The following is a 24,474-nucleotide window of genomic DNA, read 5'->3' on the forward strand; positions in this document are numbered from 1 at the left end:
AAGGAACTGATCTGAAATCAAAATGAAAGTGATAAAAAAAAAAAAAAAAAATCATAATACCGTAATAACATGAGGAAGTGGCCCCAAATCAAAAGGATTTGACCCATAAGGCTAATTAGAGGTGCGCGAAATTTCCGATTCTTAGATTATTCACGATTCGGCCTTGTAAGATTTGAGAACGATTCACAAACATCCAAATTCCGATTATTGAAATATGCCAAGTAAAGCGGCACTAAAACACAGTCTTCTGGACGCAATGAGGAACGGACCAAGAGTAAACATCATCCTCAATTCATGCTGCTAGATAAAAAAACAATAATACATGACTGCAGCCGACAGCCGTTACAAACTACGCCCACGTAATGCTACCGTAAATATCACATGTATAAAGAACTAGATGCGAAAAGAGAGACTTGGCGATGTTAGCAGCACATGTATAGAAAAATAGAAGTGATGCACGACAATACATTTTTCAACCGATCCCGATAACCACTAATTTCCTCTCCCTTCCAGCCGATAACCGATAATGTCAAGTCGATAATTCTATTAAAAGATATATGTAAAACTTTAAAGTATACACAAGGCAAGGCAAATTTATTTATATAGCACAATTCAACACAAGGCAATTCAAAGTGCTTTACATCACATGAAGATCATAAAAATCACATTTAAATCAATACAACGTAAAAACCAAGACAAAATAGGAAATAAAATTATACATAAAAATCGCATTTAATCACAAATAGAATAAAATAAATAAATAAAATAAATAAAAATAAAACAAAAACTACTACTAATAATAATTGAAATCAGCAATGGAGATAAGCACAAGAGGAATAGAAAGCAATTAGATTGAAATATATAGACAGTTATGGATATGCAGTGCTAAACAAAAGCGTTTTTAGCCCTGATTTAAAGGAGCTAACAGTTTGAGCATACTTCGGACGTTTAGGTAACTTGTTCCAGAGGTGAGGAGCATAATAACTAAATGCTACCTCACCCTGCTTGGTTCTTGTTCTTGGAACATGCAGGAGACCGGTTCCAGACGACCTTAGGGTTCTAGATGTCTCATAGGAATCTAACAAATCAAGCATGTATTTTGGTCCAAGGCCATTAAGTGTTTTGTAGACGAGCAGTAGTATTTTATAGTCTATCCTTTGACTCACTGGAAGCCAGTGTAGCGATTTCAAAACCTGTATAATGTGGTCCAGCTTCCTTGTATTTGTGAGGACTCTGGCTGCAGCACTCTGTACTAGCTGCAGCTTCCTGACTGATTTTTTATCAAGACCCGTAAATATACCGTTGCAATAGTCCAATCTGCTGAAAATGAAGGCATGCATAAGTTTTTCCATGTCTTGTTGAGTCAGAAGCCCCTTAATTCTGGCTAGATTTTTTAGGTGGTAATAAGCAGATTTATTGACAGACTTTAGATGGCTATCAAATTTTAGGTCTGAGTCAATAATTACGCCAAGGTTTCTGACTTGATTTGTAGCTGTAAGTGACATTGTGCTAAGGTGCCTGCTTATCTTTGACCTTTCCTTTTTCGGCCCAAAAATGATCACTTCTGTCTTCTCCACATTTAACTGGAGAAAATTCTGGCACATCCATTCATTGATTTGATGAATGCATTTACTCAGGGAGACTAAGGGACGATAATCATGTGGGGAGACAGAAATGTAGAGTTGTGTTTCATCTGCATAGGTGTAATAGGAGATGTCATAGTGTTACATAATCTGAGCTAAGGGAAGCATATAGATGTTAAACAAGAGTGGTCCAAGAATTGACCCTTGAGGGACTCCAGATGTGAATTTGGTTCTTTCTGACACGATGGTTTCCGATTGACACAAAGAAATCCCTATCATGTAAATAGGATGTGAACCACTGAAGAATAGTGTCAGTAAGCCCTACCCACTGTTCCAATCTGCTGAGTAGTATGTTGTGATCAACCGTGTCAAATGCGGAGCTGAGATCCAATCGTAACAGAACAGATGATTTGCCTGCATCGGTATTCCGACGAATATCATTTAGGACTTTGATAAGCACGGTCTCGGTGCTGTGTTGTGTCTGAAATCCAGACTGAAATGAGTTAAAAAGATTGTTTTGCATCATAAAAGTCTGGATCTGTTCGAACACAACCCTTTCGATAATTTTCCCCAGGAATGTCAGATTTAATATTGGCCTGTAATAACTAATGGTTGAGGCATCCAGATTAGGTTTTTTTAGGAGAGGTTTTATTACTGCAGTTTTTAAAGTCTGGGGAAACTCTCCTGTTTGGAGAGAAGTATTTATAATCTGAAGTATGTCTGGGGCTATGCAATGAAAAACACTTTTGAAAAAGTTTGAAGGAAGGATGTCAAGGCAGCATGTTGTGGGCTTTAATTTTGACACAATTTCTGTTAAAGTGGCATAGTCCAAGAGGCTAAACTGTCTAAGATTGACATAGGGGTCATTTTGGGAGGCATTTAGTGTAACAACTGTTAATCTGGAGTTGCACACAGTCTGTCTAATTTTTAGTACTTTGTGTGTAAAGAATGCTGTGAAAGGAGCAAATGTTACTGTGCAAAAATATAATTTGGTGCTATTTTTTCCACATCAAATGTGATCAAGTAGTTCATTCCAACATCTAAACAATAATAATAATAATAATAATAATAATAATAATAATGCATTTTATTTATGACAGATTGTCTGACATTGTGTAATAGTAAGCTTTTGGTACAAATTACTGACAGAGTAAATACCTAAGTTGCACAAAACAGGCCTTTAATAGTAAGCCATTCCTAACATATATAACATTACTGCACTGCAAAAAGACACCTCCTTAAAACTAGTTAAATTCTGTTGTTTTGGATGGAGAAATTGTAAAGCGGAATTTGTGAGCAGAAATGCGGAAGTAAAGTGGAAGTACCTTGGAAACTTTTCTGTAATGTCTCATATATTGTAAAACAAACTTTTTGCACAAGGTTCCTTTTATGAATACCCCAAATGTGGAAAGCAAAAAAGTACTGTATGATAGTGATAATGATTTAGTAAATATTTTTGAAGTGCTTTGTTACTCTCGCACTGATCTGCTATCAACAACAGTGAATGAAAGCATTAGACCACAGAGAGGCCTGACATCACTCTGGTCATAATGTAATTTCACTTATGGATTCCATCAGTGTGTGACTCCAGCTGCTTACACGCACATATATATCTTCTAACTCGCATTTAGTCAATGTCAGCACAATACACTTTTATAATCCATTAGGATCTAATGCGGAGCGGGCCCACGTTCCTTGCGGCAATGTAAATCCCCGAGTGAATGTTAAGTGTGCGTCACGGTCATCCATTTCCCTTATGACATGTCGACTAAGTGTGAGTTCAGTCCTGGAAAATGCAGGAAAAAGCTAGATAGTGGGCAAAAAGTGCACTGCTATCCGGATCTTAATTTAATCTTCCTCAGGCAGTAACCAAACACTTTCTGTTGCTAGTAAGTTAACAAAAAAAAAAAGTACACTGCGCTTTAAAAACAAACAAAAAAAAAAACACCTTTATATTTATGGTAGGGATGTCCCCGACAATATAATGTATCCCATTTCCAAATAATCACCGTCATACCTCCTAGTCCAAATATATTGGACGTCTCAATGGCAGCCACTGAGTTAAATGAGTGTTTATAAAGGGTTAATACGACAAATCCTTTAGTACAGAAACGAGTAGTTCGCATCATTCACAAGACTGGATTTCTGGATCACACCCATGAACTATTTCTTCAATCTAAATTGTTTATTTCAAATTTCAAGACCTCGTCAATTACAACACTTCCATAATTCTGTACAAAGCTTTTAACAATACGTTACCGGCAAATTTAGAAACACTTTTCACCATTCGTCAAAGAGCTCATAATTTAAGATCTTACGGGGAAGTCGTACTTCTTAGAATCTTGAACGACTCGTAAGAGCTTCTGTGTGTCTGTACGCGGAGTTTAATTATGGAACAATCTGAGTTCATCACTTAGAGAGTGTAAAAATATTCACATATTTAAATATTCAGGGAGGGTCTTAAATGTATATCAATGTTTGTGTAGGTCTTTTTACAATGTTGGTATGGATATACGCGATATATGTGTATGTGTATATGTATATATTTACACACACACATAGACAGTTGGGCAAATAAGTATTTAGTCAACCACCAATTGTGCAAGTTCTACTTGAAAAGATTAGAGAGGCCTGTAATTGTCAACATAGGTAAACAGAAAAACAGAAAATCACATTGTTTGATTTTTAAAGAATTTATTTCCAAGTTAGAGTGGAAAATAAGTATTTGGTCACCGACAAACAAGCAAGATTTCTAGTTGTCAAAGAGGTCTAACTTCTTCTGACGAGGTCTAACGAAGCTCCACTCGTTACCTGTATTAAAGGCACCTGTTTTGACTCATTATCGGTATAAAAGACACCTGTCCACACCCTCAGTCAGTCACACTCCAAACTCTCATATGACCAAGACCAAAGAGCTGTCGAACAACACCAGAGACAAAATTGTAGACCTGCACCAGGCTGGGAAGACTGAATCTGCAATTGGTAAAACGCTTGGTGTAAAGAAATCAACCGTGTGAGCAATTACTACAAAATGGAAGACATACAAGACCACTGATAATCTCCCTCGATCTGGGGCTCCATGCAAGATCTCACCCCGTGGCGTCAAAATGATAACAAGAACGGTGAGCAAAAATCCCAGAACCACACGGGGGGACCTAGTGAATGACCTACAGAGAGCTGGGACCGCAGTAACAAAGGCTACTATCAGTAACACAATGCCCCGCCAGGGACTCAAATCCTGCACTGCCAGACATTTTCCCCTGCTGAAGCCAGTACACGTCCAGGCCCGTCTGCAGTTCACTAGAAATCATTTGGATGATCCAGAAGAGGACTGGGAGAATGTGTTATGGCCAGATGAAACCAAAATAGAACTTTTTGGTATAAACATGGGTTCTCGTGTTTGGAAGAGAAAGAATACTGAATTGCATCTGAAGAACACCATACTCATTGTCAAGCATGGGGGTGGAAACATCATGCCTTGGGGCTGTTTTTCTGCATAGGGACCAGGACAACTCTTCTGTGTAAAGGAAAGAATGAATGGGGCCATGTATCGAGAGATTTTGAGTGAAAATCTCCTTCCATGAGCAAGGGCATTGAAGATGAGACGTGGCTGGGGCTTGCAGCATGACAATGATCCCAAGCCAGGGCAACAAAGGAGTGGCTTCGTAAGAAGCATTTCAAGGTCCTGGAGTGGCCTAGCCAGTCTCCAGATCTCAACCCCATAGAAAATCTGTGGAGGGAGTTGAAAGTCCGTGTTGCCCAACGACAGCCCCAAAACATCACTGCTCTAGAGAAGATCTGCATGGACGAATGGGCCAAAATACCAGCAACAGTGTGTGAAAAGTTTGTGAAGAGTTACAGAAAACGTTTGGCCTCCGTTATTGCCAACAAAGGGTACATAACAAAGTATTGAGATGAACTTTTGGAATTGACCAAATACTTATTTTCCACCATGATTTGCAAATAAATTATTTAAAAATCAAACAATGTGATTTTCTGTTTTTTTTCCCACATTCTGTCTCTCATGGTTGAGGTTTAACCATGTTGACAATTACAGGCCTCCGTAAAAATTTCAAGTGGGAAAACTTGCACAATTAGTGGTTGACTAAATACTTATTTGCCCAACTGTATATATTTTTTTGTTTTGTTGTTCTCTCTTTGTTTTCTCTCTTGCTGACTGAGGGAATCGAAATTGCGGGTTCTGCTCTCCCATTATATGTGTCGGGGAAGAATGTCTATGTAACTAAACAAAAACAGGTTGCAGGAAAATAGTTTATTTATTTTGATGATAATTGAGAAATCGGGGTGGGAGTTCATTTTTTTCTTTAACTCTCTGCCTGAAATGAAATGAAATAAAAATAAATAAAAAAAGAGGGGGAAAAAAAAACACCAATCCCCTGAGCATTCCACTGTAATTCTCAATATAATTTTTCCTATTTCCCAGCTAAGCTTCCCATTGCAAGTTTCTGTACATTTACTACTCATTTTCCTTCCCTTTTACAACCCCAGTTGTGCCGTATGGCCCATTTACAACCTCTGCGCGTCTCACAATTGCACCAATTTACAGCAGTGTGATCTTTACATACAGTAACGACACACTCGCGCCACAATCTAACAGCGTCCTGTGAGCCTGGATGGTAGTTATGTGCGTTTTATCGTTGTGAATGTTTCCTCGCGGTGTCATACAGAAGCATCGGCGTATAAGAAGAGAATGGGCCTCGAAAGGCTTGTGTCTGGTCCGCTTACCCGTCATTTTCTGGGGTAATTACACCTGAAATTGGGGAAGCTGAGAGTAGCGCCGCTCAATTTCTCTGCACGCCCCTCATGTCAACACCCACATATATATAAACATAAATAAACTACTTTTTCTCCTTTTCCTCTTCCTCCAGCCAATCTTTTTCCCATTTCTCTCAGCCCAGCTCTGTATCCATTAGGTGTGACATTCCATTCGCACTTTTAATCACCTCTCTATTGGTTTTGCCCTTGCCCAGCTCAAATAACTTCATATGTGATGCTGGCAAAAAGCCACACATCATCTGATAAGAAGCGCGAGCAGGTGCATTAACGCAATCTATGGTCACGGGGTTCATGTTGACATTCCCATCTGTAAATAAAGATAGAAATGTCAGGCTATCTCACACTTAATGTACAGGCTTCGCCAAAAGCACTGGACTAGTTTGTCCAATTCTTTTATTTTTGTTTTTTTTTATGTAGAGAAGAAAGCTAGGCTTGACACTAAATTGACTATGACATCAACATTTCGGCTTTCAGAATTTTGTAGGATTATAATTATTGCAGGGCGATGTGGAAAAAAATCTTCGGTCCCACTTTTATGTCACTTTTGAACAGATGTAGAAGATCCGAGCTGGACATGAATGGAGTTAGTGACCAAATTTGCGGGATGACACTTAATGACATCAGTCATAAGCATTCATGAATGCTCCCGACAGTGTCATGTTAAGGGGTGAAAGTGAGCCAGAACGGTCAGGAACGCAATTCCGGTATAAGATGCAGGGCCAGAACGCAGTTCCGGTATAAGATTCAGGGCCGGAATGCTGTTCTGGTACACGGTGCTTTGATTCCGAAAGATATGACGGCAACTGTCAAAACGCTATGTAAAAAAAAAATATATATATATATATATATATGTATATATATATATATATATATGAATACAGTGATACCTCAGCTCACGAACATAATTGGTTCCCAGAAAGTGTGTGTAAGGCGAAAAGTTCGTCTTCCGAACATTTATTTCCCATAAGAAACCATTAAAATGAGAATAATCCGTTCCCAGGTCCTCATAAAACATAATTTTCTACTAAATAAGCCTTAAAACTACACAAAAATATACCTTATTTTATGTATAATAAATGTGCTATTGTATTATAATTAAAGAAATAAACTGTACTGTATAATAAAGTCGTTTTATTTACCTTTGTGATGGTAGTTGATGGCTTGATGGAATGGAGTGGGAGGAGGAGGGAGGGAGGGAGTTACCGTTTGGAAGGAGAGTGTTACCGGCAAAGTGCGCAGTTAGCGTAGACTCCAGTGCTGTGCCCCCCACATGCTTTTGGTTGTTCATAAAAGTGCCCACAAAAAGCCATCCGACGCCTCTGGGTGTTTGTATGCACGCCGCCACCTTTCTGGAGAGGAAATCGGGCGAACCGAAGACAACCGACGACAACAAGCCAACGTGACTCGCTGGTCCACTTCTCACTACGGTGGGAAGCTGAAAGCACCGCCAATTACCAGTCGAGGGCGAATTGGTAACACGAGTCACCTTCCATAAGGACTGTAGGTAACTCTTTTTCGGTCCCATAATAGCAAAAGTACACTCAATATGGTCCAAAATGTCTATCAAACACAAACCACGTCCGCACTCAACGAAAGGGAGGGGACGAACTGGGATGCCGTGAGCGTGCGTCAGCTTCTCGTGGCGCTTTTCGATCGCGTGAATTGGTTTGTCCGTCGAAAACTAGTTCGTCAGCAGAGACTATATGCTCGCGAATTTAATGTTCTTGAGGCGACAAGTTCGTGAGCTTAAGCGTTCGTGAGCTGAGGTATCACTGTATATGCTAAGCTGCCACACATCACACACGTATCTCCAAGAAAAAAAATAATCTACCAACATCAGATTTACATACACAAGTGTTAACAACAAGCATAATAAAGTGCCTGTGTAGCGTCATCCGTTTCCACCAATATTTATTATTTATTTTATTCCACGGACGGCATGGAGGTTTCCCCAGCTGGTGCGGTTATCTGAGTCTGACGATGATGAGTGACGTCAATGTGCGAATGCACGCAGCACAGCAAAATGCCTGGAGTCATTTATTCGTTCAGTTGGCTGACATACTGACATGTGATCAGCAGAGATAGGTAGCTCTGATTGGTTCAAATGTGCACGTTTTCTGGAACAGCAAAAAAAAAAGTTGATGCGACAAAAAAAAGGGCATTGCAACATAAAATGGATCGAATCTTTAAGAACAAGGAAAGAGTTGAGGAGGCTTATTTATCATATTTAGTTTTATTTGTTCTGATGGGAAGGTTCAGAACAACTTAGCTGTAAATGTGCACTTTGGACTTCATTTCATTTATGTTAGGCTACTTATTCATTTCCTTATGAATTAAAAAAGTCAATGTTTGCGCAATCTTCAAAATATATTCCATTTCACTCGGCATAATATAAGTCATTTGTACTTATTATTCTGAATGTATGTTACTTACATCTTTATTATTATTAAAAAAATGTTTACATTAACTTCAATTTTATTATACATCCTATATTCTTAAGTAGTTAAAATTGAGATTTGGCATTTAGTATGTGATAAAATGAGGGAAAATAAAAATTAGGAGATGGAGGTTGGGGTTATTGCTTTTTTGTCAACTTTTATTTTGCAAATCATTGAAAAAATACAATTTTGAATGAAAATCAGTTGTTGTATGTGTTATAGAAATAACTGTGCTAAAACCGTTTTCTATGCATTTCAGTAGCTTAGGAGGTTTGACCCCCCCCACCCCCCAAAATGAAAGAAAATAAATAAATAAATAAATAGATAAAATTTCTGGCTCCGTGGAGACCTTCACGTCGGGGAGTTCCGGCAAGAAATTCTAACCACTTTCACCCCTGGTCATAATCCATATAAAGTGATACCAAATCTTATAGGGTCCTTTTATATCTCGATATACCATGGTTTTGTATATTTTTAAATTTTTGAGGAAAAAAACATGTTCAATCTTTTTTAATGGGTTTCATGCAATCAATCAGAGCCATCACACATTTTAAATATTCCATCACATTTTATATTGGAAAATCGATGTTTATAATGAAAGCAATACGAGGTAACTTTTCATCCTTTATCCAATATTTTCATAACATTGGTGACATGTCGACTGACAACTAGTACTAGTTGAATGACACCTATTTTATATCTTGAGGGGGGTCTTTAATGCTTGCACCGGCACTAATTAACTTTGAGGAGGGTGGCAGGCACCCTGGCACACAAAAAAAACTGCAAATGTGCTGACTGCTTTACGGCAATATGTCTTTCCCCCTTTCCCCATTCGTTATAAAGATGGAATTTGATGCAAATACCTTTGTGCAAATTCTGCAAAGATGGGAGAGCAACAAAAGAGACAAAAGAATAAGCCCCCTGTGAGTTATTCTTTATAACTCCTTATCGTGGTGGAGGGGTTTGTGTGTTCCAATGATCCTATGAGCTATGTTGTCTGGGGCTTTGGGTCCCTGGTAGGGTCACCCATGGCAAACAGGTCCTACGTGAGGGGCCAGACAAAGCATGGCTCAAAAAGACTCTTTATGATGAATGACATGAATGAACTCAGGTTTCTCTTGCCCGGACGCGGGTTACCGGGGCCCCCTTCTGGAGCCAGGGCTGGAGGGGGGGCTCGAAGGCAAGCGTCTGGTGGCAGGGCCTGTCCCCATGGGGCCTGGCCGGGCACAGCCCGAGAAGGCAACGTGGGTTCCCCTTCCCATGGGCTTCTTCACATGTTTTGAAACGTATGAAGAAAATATCCTTCATATGTCGTAATGTCTGGAGTCGTTTCTACAAGTTCCAAAAAAGCAATGTGTGATCGGCATGTTTGTTTTTGAAAGATTACCAGAGAAAAGTAGCAGAATTAACATGGTTTCAATGCAAGGCTGGGTCTATAATAAGGGTGTCAACAATAATCGATGCGGCGATGCATCCCGATGCGGGGCAGGGACGATTCGATTCGATGCGGGCAACACGCTGAATCGATTCAGCGCATTTTAAAATATATAAGTACGTTCAAAAATCTTCCCTGCGCAATTCCGGTGATGCAATGGATTTGGTTTCCCCATTTGTATTGTTATTCTCATGTTTACCTGTAGAGAGAGCTACTTTACATTCATAGCAAGCCCGTAGAGGTTAGATCGGGCCTAAAAAATTCCAGCCCAACCCGACACGGCCCGCTGGTATTGAAGCCCGACCGGCCAGATCAATTAACTATAGATTTGCATGCCCGAGCCGAGTGATGCGGAAAAAAAAAAACGCAGCAGCAGCAATTTATTTTCATTTCTTCAAGTTTTCTTACTGTTTAAATAGTCTACATATTTTTATAAGAGTTATAAAAACATTTACACAACGAAATAACGCTGGGAAAGTTTAATAAAAAAAAAAAACACGGTTTTGCAGACACACAGAGGAGAAGATTAGAAAGGATCACATTTGCCTTTGTGTGCATAAATAAAAGTGTCTTTCCTCACAAATTCTCAGTTGGCAGACAAAAAACGCAAGTTTACTCATTATTTAAATACTCTACATATTTTTAAGAGATTTATAAAAGCATTTACTCAACAAAATAACGCTAGTAAAGTTTAATATTTTTTAAAAAACACGGTTTTACAGACACACAGAGGAGAAGATTCGAAAGGATCACATTTGCTTTTGTGTGCATAAATAAAAGTGTCTTTCATAACGAATTCTTAGTTGGCAGGAAAAAAAACGCAAGTTTACTCAATATTTAAATAGTCTACATATTTTTACGAGATTTATAAAAGCATTTACACAACGAAATAACGCTGGGAAAGTTTAATAAAAAAAAACCCCAAAAAAACACGGTTTTACAGACACACAGAGGAGAAGATTCAAAAGGATCACATTTGCCTTTGTGTGCATAAATAAAAGTGTCTTTCGTAACGAATTCTCAGTTGGCAGGAAAAAAACGCAAGTTTACTCAATATTTAAATAGTCTACATATTTTTATGAGAATTATAAAAGCATTCACACAACGGAATAACGGGAGGAAAAGAAGAAAAAGAGGGTTGCGCCACAGCCCTCTGCGCATTTTTTTTTTTTTTTAATAATTTATTAGTCCGGCGCGGCAGCCCGACCCGACCCACCGAAACGTGAATGCTTAACATTTCGGGTCGGGTCGGGTTCGGGCACAAGATCTAACCTCTATGCAGGGGGGACGAGGAACCCAAATCCGCTTCCTCACCGGAGTAACGTCACAGACAAGCGGTGTTGTAATCGAGAGAGCAGAGAGATAGGACATAACATAACAATGGCTGAAACGGAGAAAGAGGAAGCGAGAAATATTATAGATATAAGATAGGCTAGGCCTACATTTCACTTTTGTTCTACATTTCAATTTAGTTGATGTTTTGTTTGCAACTGAACTGATCCCTGGATTGATATTGCGATAAAGATGCTGCTGCACTACAATATTGTCTTTGTCGTTTTCTTTAATATTTACTTGAATATTTTTATTGATGGGTCGTTGTGACTAAAATACAGTGACTGTTATTACTGATTTTGCACAGGAGTTCAGATGTTGCACTGTGTGAAAGGCTGCTACTGTGTGTAAAAAAAAAAAAAAAAAAAAAAAAAGAGAAAGCCCTGGTCTCATTCAAAGCACTAATTAAATGCTGTGATCTGATTTTTTAAAAAATATATATGAAAGTATACTATTTTCATTTGACTTCAACCAGGAGTGACACAAGAGCCAATAAAAAGTTGTTTAATGTCTGTCCGCTTGTGTTGGCTCATGATTCACGAAAAATATGCTTTGCTTTAGAATTTTAATGCATCCCAGGCTTTAATGCATCGCAATGCATTGCCGAATCGAACCGAATCGAATCGTGACCCTCTGAATCGAATCAAATCGAATCGAATCGAATCGTGGCCTTCCGAATCGTAATCGAATCGAATCGTGAGGGCAGTGTCGATGCGCACCTCTAGTCTATAATGTCCCACTTCAGCTTTACTTCCGCTTAACGATGCGACGTCACGGTCTAAAAATACCATGCGTGCGGTACGCCATTGCGACATTGTTCGAATGGAGACGGAACCTTATAAATGCAAACATGAAATTTTTCGTCTTCTCGGAGAGTCACCATGTAAACAGCCCCTTATTTTCAACATCATCATATGCTATTGTTTAGCCACAACTGGATTCATTACCTCATTACTATTCATCCATCACAAAGTTGCTGGAAACAGAAATATAGTTTGATCCATCTGCAGGCGAAGATCATGATTTTACGACACTGTGCGCTAGTCCTCATGGGAATCACACTCTTCCTTAAAGTGCCTGTGACAGCAAAAAGCATGTTTATTTCATATTTCATGTGGTATTTTACGCTCCTGAATGAAATGGACCGCTTGGCTGTGTGTGGAAGCGATAGATATATTTATTCAATTTTTGAAATGAAAATGAATGACTTCTGGCAGAGAGTCTGGATTGAGAAAGAAGGTGAATATGACGTCAGCGGACTAATCATCTTCACTATGCAGCCATGACTATAGTCTGCAGAACAACTACGGATTCAGCTGATTTTTCGGATTAATTCTTTTTTTTTTTTTTCGTAGGCCAATGTGCTGTAGGCTTTTTTGCTGCACCAGTGTGTGAGCCTTTTGGGGTTTCAAAAAGATTCTGTTCACCGCGAAGAATGGGCAAAACAAGTCCGACAACTCTGGGACCATTGGACCAACGAGGAAGTGAGTAAACTATTATGTACAGTGCTGCTCAAAAGTTTGTGAACCCCACAGCGATGGTCAGATTTTTTGTAAAAAAAACTAAAATAACCTTATTAAATGTTAAGTTATACCCAAATCCACAATACTGACATTCCAAATAATGGACTGAAACAAAAGAAATAGTTATATTGTCATTCTTTATTTAACAAAAGTGGTTGATTTAAGAAAAACTCAGATATCATGTGTGCAAAAGTATGTGAACCCCTTCAGTTAATAGGATATTGCGCCTCCTTTTGCAGAGATTACCTCAACCAAACGGTTTCTGTAGTGACTAATCAGCCTCTCACATCTACTTTGGGGGATTTTTGCCCATTCTTCCTTGCAGAACGCAGTCAGTTGAGAGAGGTTTGATGGGCGTCTGGCATGAACTGCTCGCTTCAGGTCCCGCCACAGCATTTCAATGGGATTTAGGTCAGGACTTTGACTGGGCCAGTCCAGAACACGAATCTTCTTCTTTTTCAGCCATTCCTTGGTTGTATTGCTGGAATGCTTTGGATCATTATCATGTTGCATGATCCACCTTCTGCCAAGCTTTAACTTCAAAACAGATGGCGTCAGGTTATGTTCTAGGATTTGACAATATTCCTCAGAATTCATGATTCCCTGGACTATGTGGAGTTGTCCAGGTCCTGAGGATGAAAAGCAAGCCCAGATCTTGACATTCCCACCTCCATGCTTCACTGTTGGGAGAAGGTTCTTTTGGTGGTATGCAGTGTTGACTTTTCGCCAGACATGGCGGTTTTGGTTGTGACCAAACAGTTCAATTTTGCACCTACATCAGTTGATGAAAACTCTTTTTAATTTAGTCTCGACAACACAACTGTTAAAAAAACAAAAAAAAACTACTGAATTGATTGATTAGGAAATCAGGTTGAAATAATAGAAAATTCCAAAATGTTGAGGGGGTTCACAAACTTTTGAGCAGCACTGTATGTATGTTTATATTATGTCAAATACTGGGATCATGGCAGACGTTTTAATAAGGAGGTGGCTTGCATTTTGTGGGTGACAATGCTCCCCGTCCACCGAAAAGGCGGGAGTAGCCGCCTCCCTTGGCTGACGACTGGCGGCTTGTCGCACACCATGGTCGCCGGCCGATGTGTCGGGTAGCCACGCACTCTCGTCTGCGGTTCTCGTTTGTGTAGAGACTTCCACCTCTCTCGGGCCTTTTCGTGTGCCGGCTGAGAGAGCACTAACCTTGGCTTGGGGTCAGGCAGCCACCCTATCTGACATCGGCTAGTTTGTCCTCCGAGAATGCGCCATTTTCGGCGTTCATTCCCCAGCTGCGTCCCAGGCGACGAGTACTCCTGCAGGAGGTGCAGCAGGGGATCAACAACCCAAAACTTGCTTGCCGCCGGGGGCTGGCCGATCGGTGAAGGCTGTCACCCCCGCCGCCATGGGTCGGGGTAGTTTTGTGTGATTTTTCGTTTTCAAAAGGCGAAAAAGAGACATGGTTCTGATTAGCATGTTGCCTAGCTCTTACGCTTCCTCTTTTCTTAACACTCTTTACCCCGTCTCAGAGTTTTCGCTGGAAAATGACAGGAGCCGCACTAACTCCAGTGGCATAAAATACCATTCGGGAGGTTTAAGAAGTCGTCAGTTTTGACCATTATGCAGGAATTTAGCCCTGTCGTACTAAATAAATGCATTTTTAATACTTCATATTCCATTTAGCACAAGACTCTTATTTGTCATGACCATACAATTTATTTAGCAATCGGGGAAAAATACTTAGAGCCAAAGAATACCCTGTAAAAAATATTTGAGTTGAGAGAAAAAACATTTTATAGTATGCTTTAGTCATCAGCCTCGTGTTTGTTGTCATGATGCAATTTAGACAGTGCTTCTCAAGATAATTCTTACCAGGTGTGTGTTTTATAGTGGGCAGGGCAGCTTTAAACCACTCATCAGTGGTTGGGCACACACCAGACTTAATTTTTTTGGTAAAAATTGGTTTCAATTGCTCTTTAAGTCTCCTTAGGCAGAGTGTTCACTTATTTATCCCCCCCCCCCTTCTGTCATTGTTTGCATGCTATCCTCATTAAAATATGAAAACCTATAAATGTTTGGGTGGTTTTAGTTAAAGCAGACTCTGTTTTTACAGCTGAGTGATTTAGACAACGATCAGATCACAACGATCATGACGATGCCAATAAACAAAGTTAATTTCAAGACTCTTGCGAGTAACCCCGATTAAAGATTTCTACTTATAATTCATCTGCCATATTGGTGGAAAGCCAACCATCTGTATATATTTTCTAACCCAGGTTTTTCACGAGCAACAACGGGGGACCGTTTTTCCGGTATTGAAGCGTCTCCGCTGGTGGTGACGGGAGCTCAAAGGCTCGCAAACAGCCGACAGCCAGGCAGGCGGCGAGATGGCTCCCCTTATCAGGAGGATGTCTTTGGCTGTGTCCTTGGAGGCGAGCAGTCAGGTATGGATGAAGGGAGGGAGGAGGGAAGGGCGGATGGGCTCGTATTTGTATTCTTGTCACATCTGTGAAGGGTGGGAAAGGTGGAAGAAGGTTTGTGGGGGGCACATGAGAAGGGCTCAGCAGGGGCTGTGGCAGGAGGTTGAGGAGAGGCTAAAAGATGTCAAGATCTTGACAGATGCTGAAATTAATACATTCCCAGTTAGGTGATTTGACCTTGATCTAAAATCTATTTGTTTCCCTCACGAAAATCGACTATAATAATTTTTTGTTCTATCATTAAGCCTTTGAAAAAGCAAACTATATATTCATAAGTTATCCTCTTTGTCCATCTTTGGCCACCTTATTGGATTGATTTCTCCTCAAAAAAATTTCTAGATAGTTTTTGAAAGACTTATGCATCAACTTTCAAGGGGTAGATATAAACACATATTTCATCCTCTTAAAAAGTTCGAGGATTTGTTTATGTTGAATAAAGAGTTGCTTTGTAAACTGTCATGCTCAATAAACTCTCTCAAATTCACCCTTTAAAAGACGTTAATTTTCTTTAGATGTAATTATATTGCATACAATTTTTTTTTGCCTAAAAATGTCATATTCATGGAGAAAAAAATACTAATAACTGATTTGATTGTAATCAATTGTTAATTTTAATAATTATCTAAAAAATTATTTCTTTAAATGTGATTGTAAAGTGTTCATTTCATTCTTGCTATTTATATCAATTTTTAAAATGAATCGGTTAACCCGTTATAGGACAAGTGACTTTTTTTTTTTTTGTGATAAAACACAATGAATAAAACAAAATGGAAAAAAAAAAAATGTGAAAAAAATATATAATATATAATAATATAATTTAATAATATATTATTATAATATATATATATATATATAATATATATATAATATACAAATATATATATGTAATAATAATATTCACATATTTCCTCCTCTTAAAAAGTTCGAGGATTTATTTATTTTGAATAAAGAGTTGCTCTGTAAATTGTCATGTTCCATAAAGATGTAATTATATTGCATACAATTTTCTTTTTTTGGGGGGCAAAAATGTCATATTCATGGGAAAAAAACACTAATAACTGATTTGATTGTAATCAATTATTCATTTTAATAATTATCTGAAAAATTATTTCTTTAAATGTCTTTGTAAAGTGTTCATTTCATTCTTGCTATTTATATCATTTTTAAAATGAATCGGTTAACCCATTATTATTATTATTATTTTTGTAATAAAACACAATGAATAAAACAAAATGAATTTTAAAAAAAAAATGTGAAAAAAAAAATAATAAGAAGAAGAACAACACTAGTTATAGCCTTAATATTCTAAATATAATAATACAGTTATAATAACAATTAAAATAATAATTACAATTATTAAGACGTAATAAATAATAATGATGATAAAACTAATCAAAACTAATAGTATGCAATATAAAAAAATAATAACAATTATAATTAATACAATATAAAAAAATAATAACAATAATAATTAATACAATTTTAAAAATTGTTTAATTTCAAAGAATTTAACTCATTGCCTGCCATTGAAAACTACAGACATCCAATTTATTTACACTGGGAAGACTGGGAGTCTCCCACTCAAAATGGATTGGACGTCTCACCGTCGATGGCAGCAAATTAGTTCAATGATCGCCATATAAAGAGTTATGAATGTCAATGAATGAGTCAATGAATTAGTAAATGCATTAAAAAAGGTAGGGTTCTCAAAACTAATGTTCAATTCTGAGGATTACTCATTAACTGAATGCAATGAAAATGGGCCGACCTCATATTGTACTCTAGTAATGTGCACTTCCACATCTTGTCTATCAATTCCCTGTTGACTTCTCTGTGTCACTCTGCTTGGGTTATGATCTCATGGCAGCAGAATGAGTCACTAATCAATACTCTAATAGACACACACTCTCTCTCCTCAATCAGCTTGATCAGAACGCCTGCTTGAACACGAAATGGTTTAGGCATTGCCAAAAAGACAGAAAAAGAAAGAAAAAAAACTTGCATCGATGAGACATCAGACTAAAATGAGATGTGAAGAATTCCAACGCTTCACATTATTGATCCAATGCTAAGTGGTCTGAAAGGCCTCCCGTTTTACCATTAAAACCTAATAGGTTTTCCTATGCACACACACCCATTGACTAACACACACACTCAGATATGAATGGCCCCTTATGAAAAATTATACAGCAGTTTTTGGGTTACTATTGCAAAATTTAGCAGGAAGGTTATCAGTAAGAGAGGGCGGTGTGTTTAAAAACTTTGAACGGAAAAGGAAGAAAACAAAGCAATTAGTGGACTTGTATTTTCTTCTAGCGTTGCTCCTTATTAAAACTGAACTTTTATTTTACACTCTGTGCCAGTTTGCATCTAATAGCTCCAAATTGGCCAAAAAAGATGGAAACAATTAATGCATGAATGCCTGCCATATAAAAGACAATTATCTTGAGATGGAGAAATAAAATCCAAATGCTAGTGAATTAAATTATAATTGAGTACAAACACAATAGTTTAATAATCCGTCCATCCGTTATTGGACGCAGATAAACTTGAGATTGGCCCGAATTGTCCTACTTAAGAATGATATATCAGTTGGGGAAAAATATCTTCCTTTACTAAACAAAAATAATTGGGTCCTGTTACCTGAGTTTTGTTGGGCCTGTTTGAACAAGGGAATGTGCAAGTGTTGACAAATTATTAAAAATTAAGCTCAGACTCATTGGTTGCCATTGAAGGCGCTCGACGTCCGATCCATTTTTGACCGGTAGGGGGAATCTCAAGTTAAATGGCAATGAGAGTTAAGCGTGCCAAACATAGAATTTTTAAAACTTGTAAAATAACTTCAAACATGCTACTAATCCTCATTAAAACCAGCAAAATACATTTAATACCCCAAAATACCCAAAAAGATGGGTCAGTTTGATATCTATGAGTAAATATCCTAATGTAAAATAACCCCACTCATCATTTCACTGCAAAATATGTATAAAAATGTTTCATAAGTATTTCTTTAACTATTTAAAATAAGGGAAAAAATAGGTCGATTTGGACCTCCATGAGTAAACATCCAAATAAATAAAAGCATCATAATAGCAATTTCACTTTAAGCAATGTGTTAAAAATTTTAAACGAGTCAATATGACCCGTCGACATAACAAGAGGGTTAAAACATTTTTTGCTTTATAGTCAAAGTTCCCTGGTTACGGTAAATGGGATTATGTGAAAATGTAGGTTATAGGCATTATGTACTATACTACACAATATACAGTACATACATGATACATATTGCAGACTATATATATTAGGTGTATGTATTGCTTCATATCTGGCGATACGATTCATATCACAACTCACAGGTCACGATTAGATTCGAACCCCGTTAATCCTGATGCTACACTTGAAGACGATTATTGCGATATTTGTATCTCACTTTAGAAAAAAAAAAAATAATAATCAAAATGGGCATAAGTACATTTATATCAATTCATTCCTGAAACATCGTCCAGCACTTAAGTATTTTCTTTCTTATTTTATGTTTGAACAACCTTTGGCTTTCATTATAACCATTTCTCTTTTTAGTGTAAACCTGCTTTACTCCAGACCAGTGGTCTCCAACCCGGTCCTCAAAGGCTCACTGTGGGTTGTGGTTTTTGTTCCTGCCGATCCAGCACAGATAGTTGAACCAATGAGGTTTCAGCTAAGACAAGCAGCACCTGACTGCAATTAACTGATTACACTTGTAAAACACTGGATTAGTGAGAAGTGTTGTCATTTGTCTGGTTGGAATGGCCTTTGAGGACTGGGCTGGAGACCACTGCTCCAGACCTGTTTAAATGCAGGATTCTAAATTCTCCATGCCTTTGTTTTTGCAGTAAAAGCCAAAATGAGCCCAAACTTCAGACTTATAAAAGGACTAATGCAAGCAAAACGAACGGGAATACTGCGTCCGCCATTGCTGAGGTGTGCCGTCCGCAGCACACAGCCAACAGCAGCTAATGTTACTGTTTACATTGACTGACGCTGGGCTGCTATTTGTGTGTAAACACCCCAGTAATGGTGGCCAACCACTAGAGGGCGACGTACACAAATCTCTACATGGATTAGTCTATTGTTGTTATTACTTCAGCAGACTGCATGGCAATGCCGCTGCGCGCTGCCAACTACTGGACGGAAGTCGAAGTGCAGCCACCGAATTGTTTATTTCCGCCAAAAACACATGTGTAGGGATCGATAGACGGATTTTCAATCGATACGAGAATTGCGTGATGTAATATCGTGATATGTCAGAATCGATTTTTTTTAAACACCTTATACATACATATGTATATAAATAAATAAATAAATATATATATATATATATATATATATATATATATATATTTGGAGTTAGTTTATAGAGTTCTGTTTTTGAATTTGAATTTTTATTTTCTGCAGTGCATATTTCATTTTCAGGTTTTTTTGTCATCCAATTAATTAATAGAAAAAAAATAATGATCAAATTAATCCAGTTGTCTCGAACATACGGCCCGGCTGCTACCGCAGTCCACGGCCGCTTATTTAACATCATTTTGTAGTATTTGTGTGGCTCGCACAAACTTTGCCATGGACAGTGAAAAAATATATACCAAATTAAACTGAAATATTTCTTAATTAATTAGATATTTATCAAATTAAAGTGAAATATGTATGAATAAAAAAATTAACAAATAAGAATGGTATTCAATTAAAAAAGAATAGACATGTACTGTACGTTTTAAAAAGCCACAAGGAATGCAAAACATAGATGATTCTAATGAAAATAATTCATTATAAAAATAAATAAATAAAATAAATTGCAATAGGTTCTAAAAAAAAAAACAATAATCATTTGTGTATAAATACTACAGCTGTGACCCATACCTCATGCAAAAGATAACTTTTGGTTGTGTTTTCCCCAACAAGTCAGCCAAAGGGAAATCACAACATTAGTCCCTTTTTGGGGGAAATCTTTGATTCAGCCCAGACTCATGCAGACAGTGCCTCTTACCCAACTAAATAGAGTTCAAGAACCCTGAAAGAATATTCTTAAAATGGTCATTATAAGTTACCCTACTAGGTCCAAGCTTTTCTCACCTTAGCATGTAACAGAGGCTATGTTTGTTGGCATGCATGCATACTGATGAAATGTGTGGATCATAGACTGCATACAGAAGTCCTGACCTCTGTGGTACCTTGTATCAGGGCTGTAGATCAGACCTGGGATCGGAAGGTGAGACCAAACTGTCAAAAGGAACCAATTAGCATGAAGAGATGCAAACACACTTCACCCTGCGGGTGGACATCGACCCCCCACACACGCAATGTGACTGATGGACAACCTGTGATCCATTAGTTTTAATGAATGTTTTATAGCACATGACCGTGCCTGTGGAACTGTTGAGACCGTACAAGTCACGATTTATCTTTTTATACTATTCCATTTAATCAAGTATATTGTGAGTGGACATCTCCCTCGGGGGGGACTTGCTTTTATCCGTGCTTGTTAATTATGCTCACTCAGATGGGACATGCCTTGAATCCATGTGAGCGAATGATAACCCTCTGTTGGAATGGGTTGTTTCCCATCATGTCAAAAACACAAATTAATAGTGACATCTTAGGACGTGTTAAGTCATTGTCATTTGTCCCCGAGTGTGCACTCTCTTCAAGCAAAAAGTGTATTTATTGTATGAACTGTAGTCAGTCCTTCTTGGATAAAATGGTGTGAGGAGTACGATGCTGCTGTTTCTGAAACTGAGCAAGGGAATTGCTGCAGGCTCGTAGCATCCTGTCACGCCTCTCTGCGCGACATTCGTGTTGGCTGAACTTTCCGCAACGAGTACTCAAATTTTTGAACCAACTGGTTTAAGTTTCCCAACAGCGAAACATGGCGGACGAGCTACTGGCGGACGTTCGTAGCTGACTGCAGACACGAAAGAGCTGAAGGGAATAGTCTTTTCTCGTAGTTACTGTTTGACCGTTTGTATTACTCTAAAGCACCCAATATAAAATAAATAGCATTTACTGTATATCATAGTTTAAGAAGAACAAGAATAATATATTTGATACTATGAACAGTTGGACTGGGAATGATTAGAACTTGCAGCGCCAAGGCAACGGGCAAATAAGGACAGAAAGATACAGGACGCCTTCTGACCGCGGAAGCTCAACACGCGCATATTGCAGCTGACTGAGCAGGATTGACGCTGACAACCGGGTGATAGGCAAGACATCTACAAGCCCACATCTGCACCACCAAATCCTGCGATCAGCTGTTCCGCACAGTCCAGAACAAATGGCGGGACAGCTTGTCTTGCCACGAGGAAAATCTGATAAGGAGGAACCCGCGACTGAGAAGTGAATACTCAGCACTCACGTGGCGCTGAGGATGGCAAAATCCTTATCTCTCGTTGCCCTGACAACAGTAACTCCCGAATCTTCCAGTCCAATCCACAAACGGACAAAAATCCTAAACAACGCCCAAACACACCCTTCTTCCAGACCACAGCCCACCTCACCAGAGCGTTTAAAAGAATGAATGTACAGTATAAATCAGGGGTTTTCAACCCAGTCCTCAAGGCACACTGTGGGTCCTGGTTTTTGTTCCAGCCGATCCAGCAGAGACAGTTGAACCAATGAGGCTTCTGCTAAAACAAGCCACACCTGACTGCAATCAACTGATTGCACTTGTAAAACACCAGATTGGGGAAAAAGTGTTGTCATCTTGTTTGGTAAGAATGAAATCCTGCACCCACAGTGTGCCTTAGTGGAATAGGTTGGGAACCCCTGGTATAAATAATCATTTTCATTTTTCCCAGGAATCTTTTGTTGACTTGTGATATAGTGACCCTGGATTCTCGCCTGGGTCTGTCTGTGCTGTGTGATTGCTGCTGACTTGTAATAAATTGTCAATTTTTTCACCTGCGCAACATAGCCAAAATTAGAAATATTTTGTCTAAAAACAATGCAGAAAAATTAATTCACGCGTTCATTATATCTAAATTGGATTTTTTTCCTTACTTGCAGCCTGTCCTAAAAGTTCCCTAAAAGGTCTTCAGGTAGTCCAGAACACAGAAGCAAGACTTTTAACAGGAACTAATAGAAGAAAGCACATCACCCCTGTGCTCCTAGCCCTTCGCTGGCTTCCAGTCGAGTTTAGAATTAAATTTAAAATCCTCCTTCTTACATTAATGACCATTAATGGTTTGGGGCCATCTTATCTCACCGATGCTTTGGTTCCACACCGCCCCAACAGAACACTCCGTTCTCAGAATGCAGGTCTACTGGTAGTTCCGAGGGTCTCTAAAAGTACAGTAGGAGCTAGAGCCTTTAGCTACCAAGCTCCTGTCTTATGGAATCAGCTTCCAGCTAGTTTTAAAGAAGCCGACACAGTCTGTACATTTAAGGTTAGACTAAAAACGTTCCTATTTGACAAAGCTCATGGTCAAGCTAGTTGAAATCGGACTAGACTGACAGTTCAATTCAAGCTGCATTAGAAGCTATAATGCTGGCGGAAGGACAGCCACCGAGTCCTGTCCCCTGTTTCACAATCTACCTACCACTTGTCTTTACATGGACGTCCTCATTGCCCCCCATGTCATCTGGCTAGATGGCCCCCCTCTTGTTTCTACACTCCATTGCATCTCTACAAACTGGACCTCCTGCTGCTAATACCCACCATCAGTCCTGGTGCATCTATAGCCTGTCCGTCCTGGGAGTGGATCTCTCCTGACTGTGGTTCTCCCCAAGGTTTCTCATTTTTCCCAAAGGGTTTTTGGAGTTTTTCCTTGCCAACATGGAGGGTCTAAGGATGGGGGATGCCCAGGAGGGTCTAAGGATGGGGGATGCCCAGGACATAAACTTCATCTAATTTATCTACTCTTTCTGACTGAGTATCATCTTGACTCTGCAAAGCCCTCTGAGACAACTTTGTTGTGATATAGGGCTATACAAATAAAATTGAATTGAATTGAATTGTGTTTCGAAGCCTTTTTCCAGCTTTTAAAATGGAGTCAGTACAAGGGGTTAACACTAAGGTGAACATGCGGAGTTTGGCCTTTTGGGCGGGTTGTCGGGTATTCCGCCGGCCCGGTTCTTTGGAATTGTGCTAGCGCAGTTCCGGCGGTTCAGCTGGCGTGATTCCAACAATCTGTCTGGAAGGTCAGATTCCTTCAGAGCACACACTCGTTCACAAAAAGTACAAACACTTCCTGCTTCACTTCGCATAAATGACACACTCACAAAAGACAGAACACAAAAAAAGATATACATAAATAATATATAAATAATCATTTTAAAAATCATGTGAATCTGTACTGTACAAATACAAAAACGTGCCTGTCATGCTGAATATCTTCATGGGCCGGATTGGACCACCTGGTGAGCCGTTTTGACCCGCGGACCGTACGTTTGACACTGCTGCTATAGATACACCAAGAGTTCACATGAAAATGTACTAAATCTTAGTGTGGATTATAAGGTTAAGATACAGCTCATGCTTGGATTACTCTAAGACTGCAGGTCAATCAATGGAAGTCAATGTGGTAGCCTTGGAAGAAAATGTACTGTACTTTTTGTAGTTGTATAAGCTATGACAGGTATCAATTTCCTATTCACAGGTTTAGAGACAGCCTAACTGGCTTTGAGTACCAGTGACTACAAGACAAAGGCCCAAGAAAAAATAATAACGCCACCGGTGCCGCGAGCTACCCCAGCCTTCAAAGCACATAAAAATACATCTAATAAACTGCAGGCGGTTATGGCTGAGATGGCCGTTTCCTAGTGAAAAATTCCCAAGACTTTTCAGTGGCAATTTTATGTGTGTTCTTTGATTTAATCAGTGGCGAAGTTGGAGCTTAGCGGCGGCTTGGTGTATAC

General features: G+C 38.8%; 1 protein-coding gene across 1 annotated transcript in view; it reads left to right on the plus strand.

Moving 5' to 3' along the window:
* The window catches only part of LOC130912132 (uncharacterized), a 68,570-nt gene that overhangs the window by 40,107 nt on the left and 3,989 nt on the right, over positions 1-24,474 (plus strand). Inside the window, exons 3-4 of the mRNA XM_057829992.1 lie at positions 12,941-13,069; positions 15,376-15,543. Coding sequence (XP_057685975.1) covers positions 12,941-13,069; positions 15,376-15,543 — 297 coding nt within the window. The remainder of the gene's footprint in view (positions 1-12,940; positions 13,070-15,375; positions 15,544-24,474) is intronic.

Source organism: Corythoichthys intestinalis, chromosome 1, assembly GCF_030265065.1.
Source record: "Corythoichthys intestinalis isolate RoL2023-P3 chromosome 1, ASM3026506v1, whole genome shotgun sequence".
In the NCBI taxonomy this organism is placed as follows: Eukaryota; Metazoa; Chordata; class Actinopteri; order Syngnathiformes; family Syngnathidae; genus Corythoichthys; species Corythoichthys intestinalis.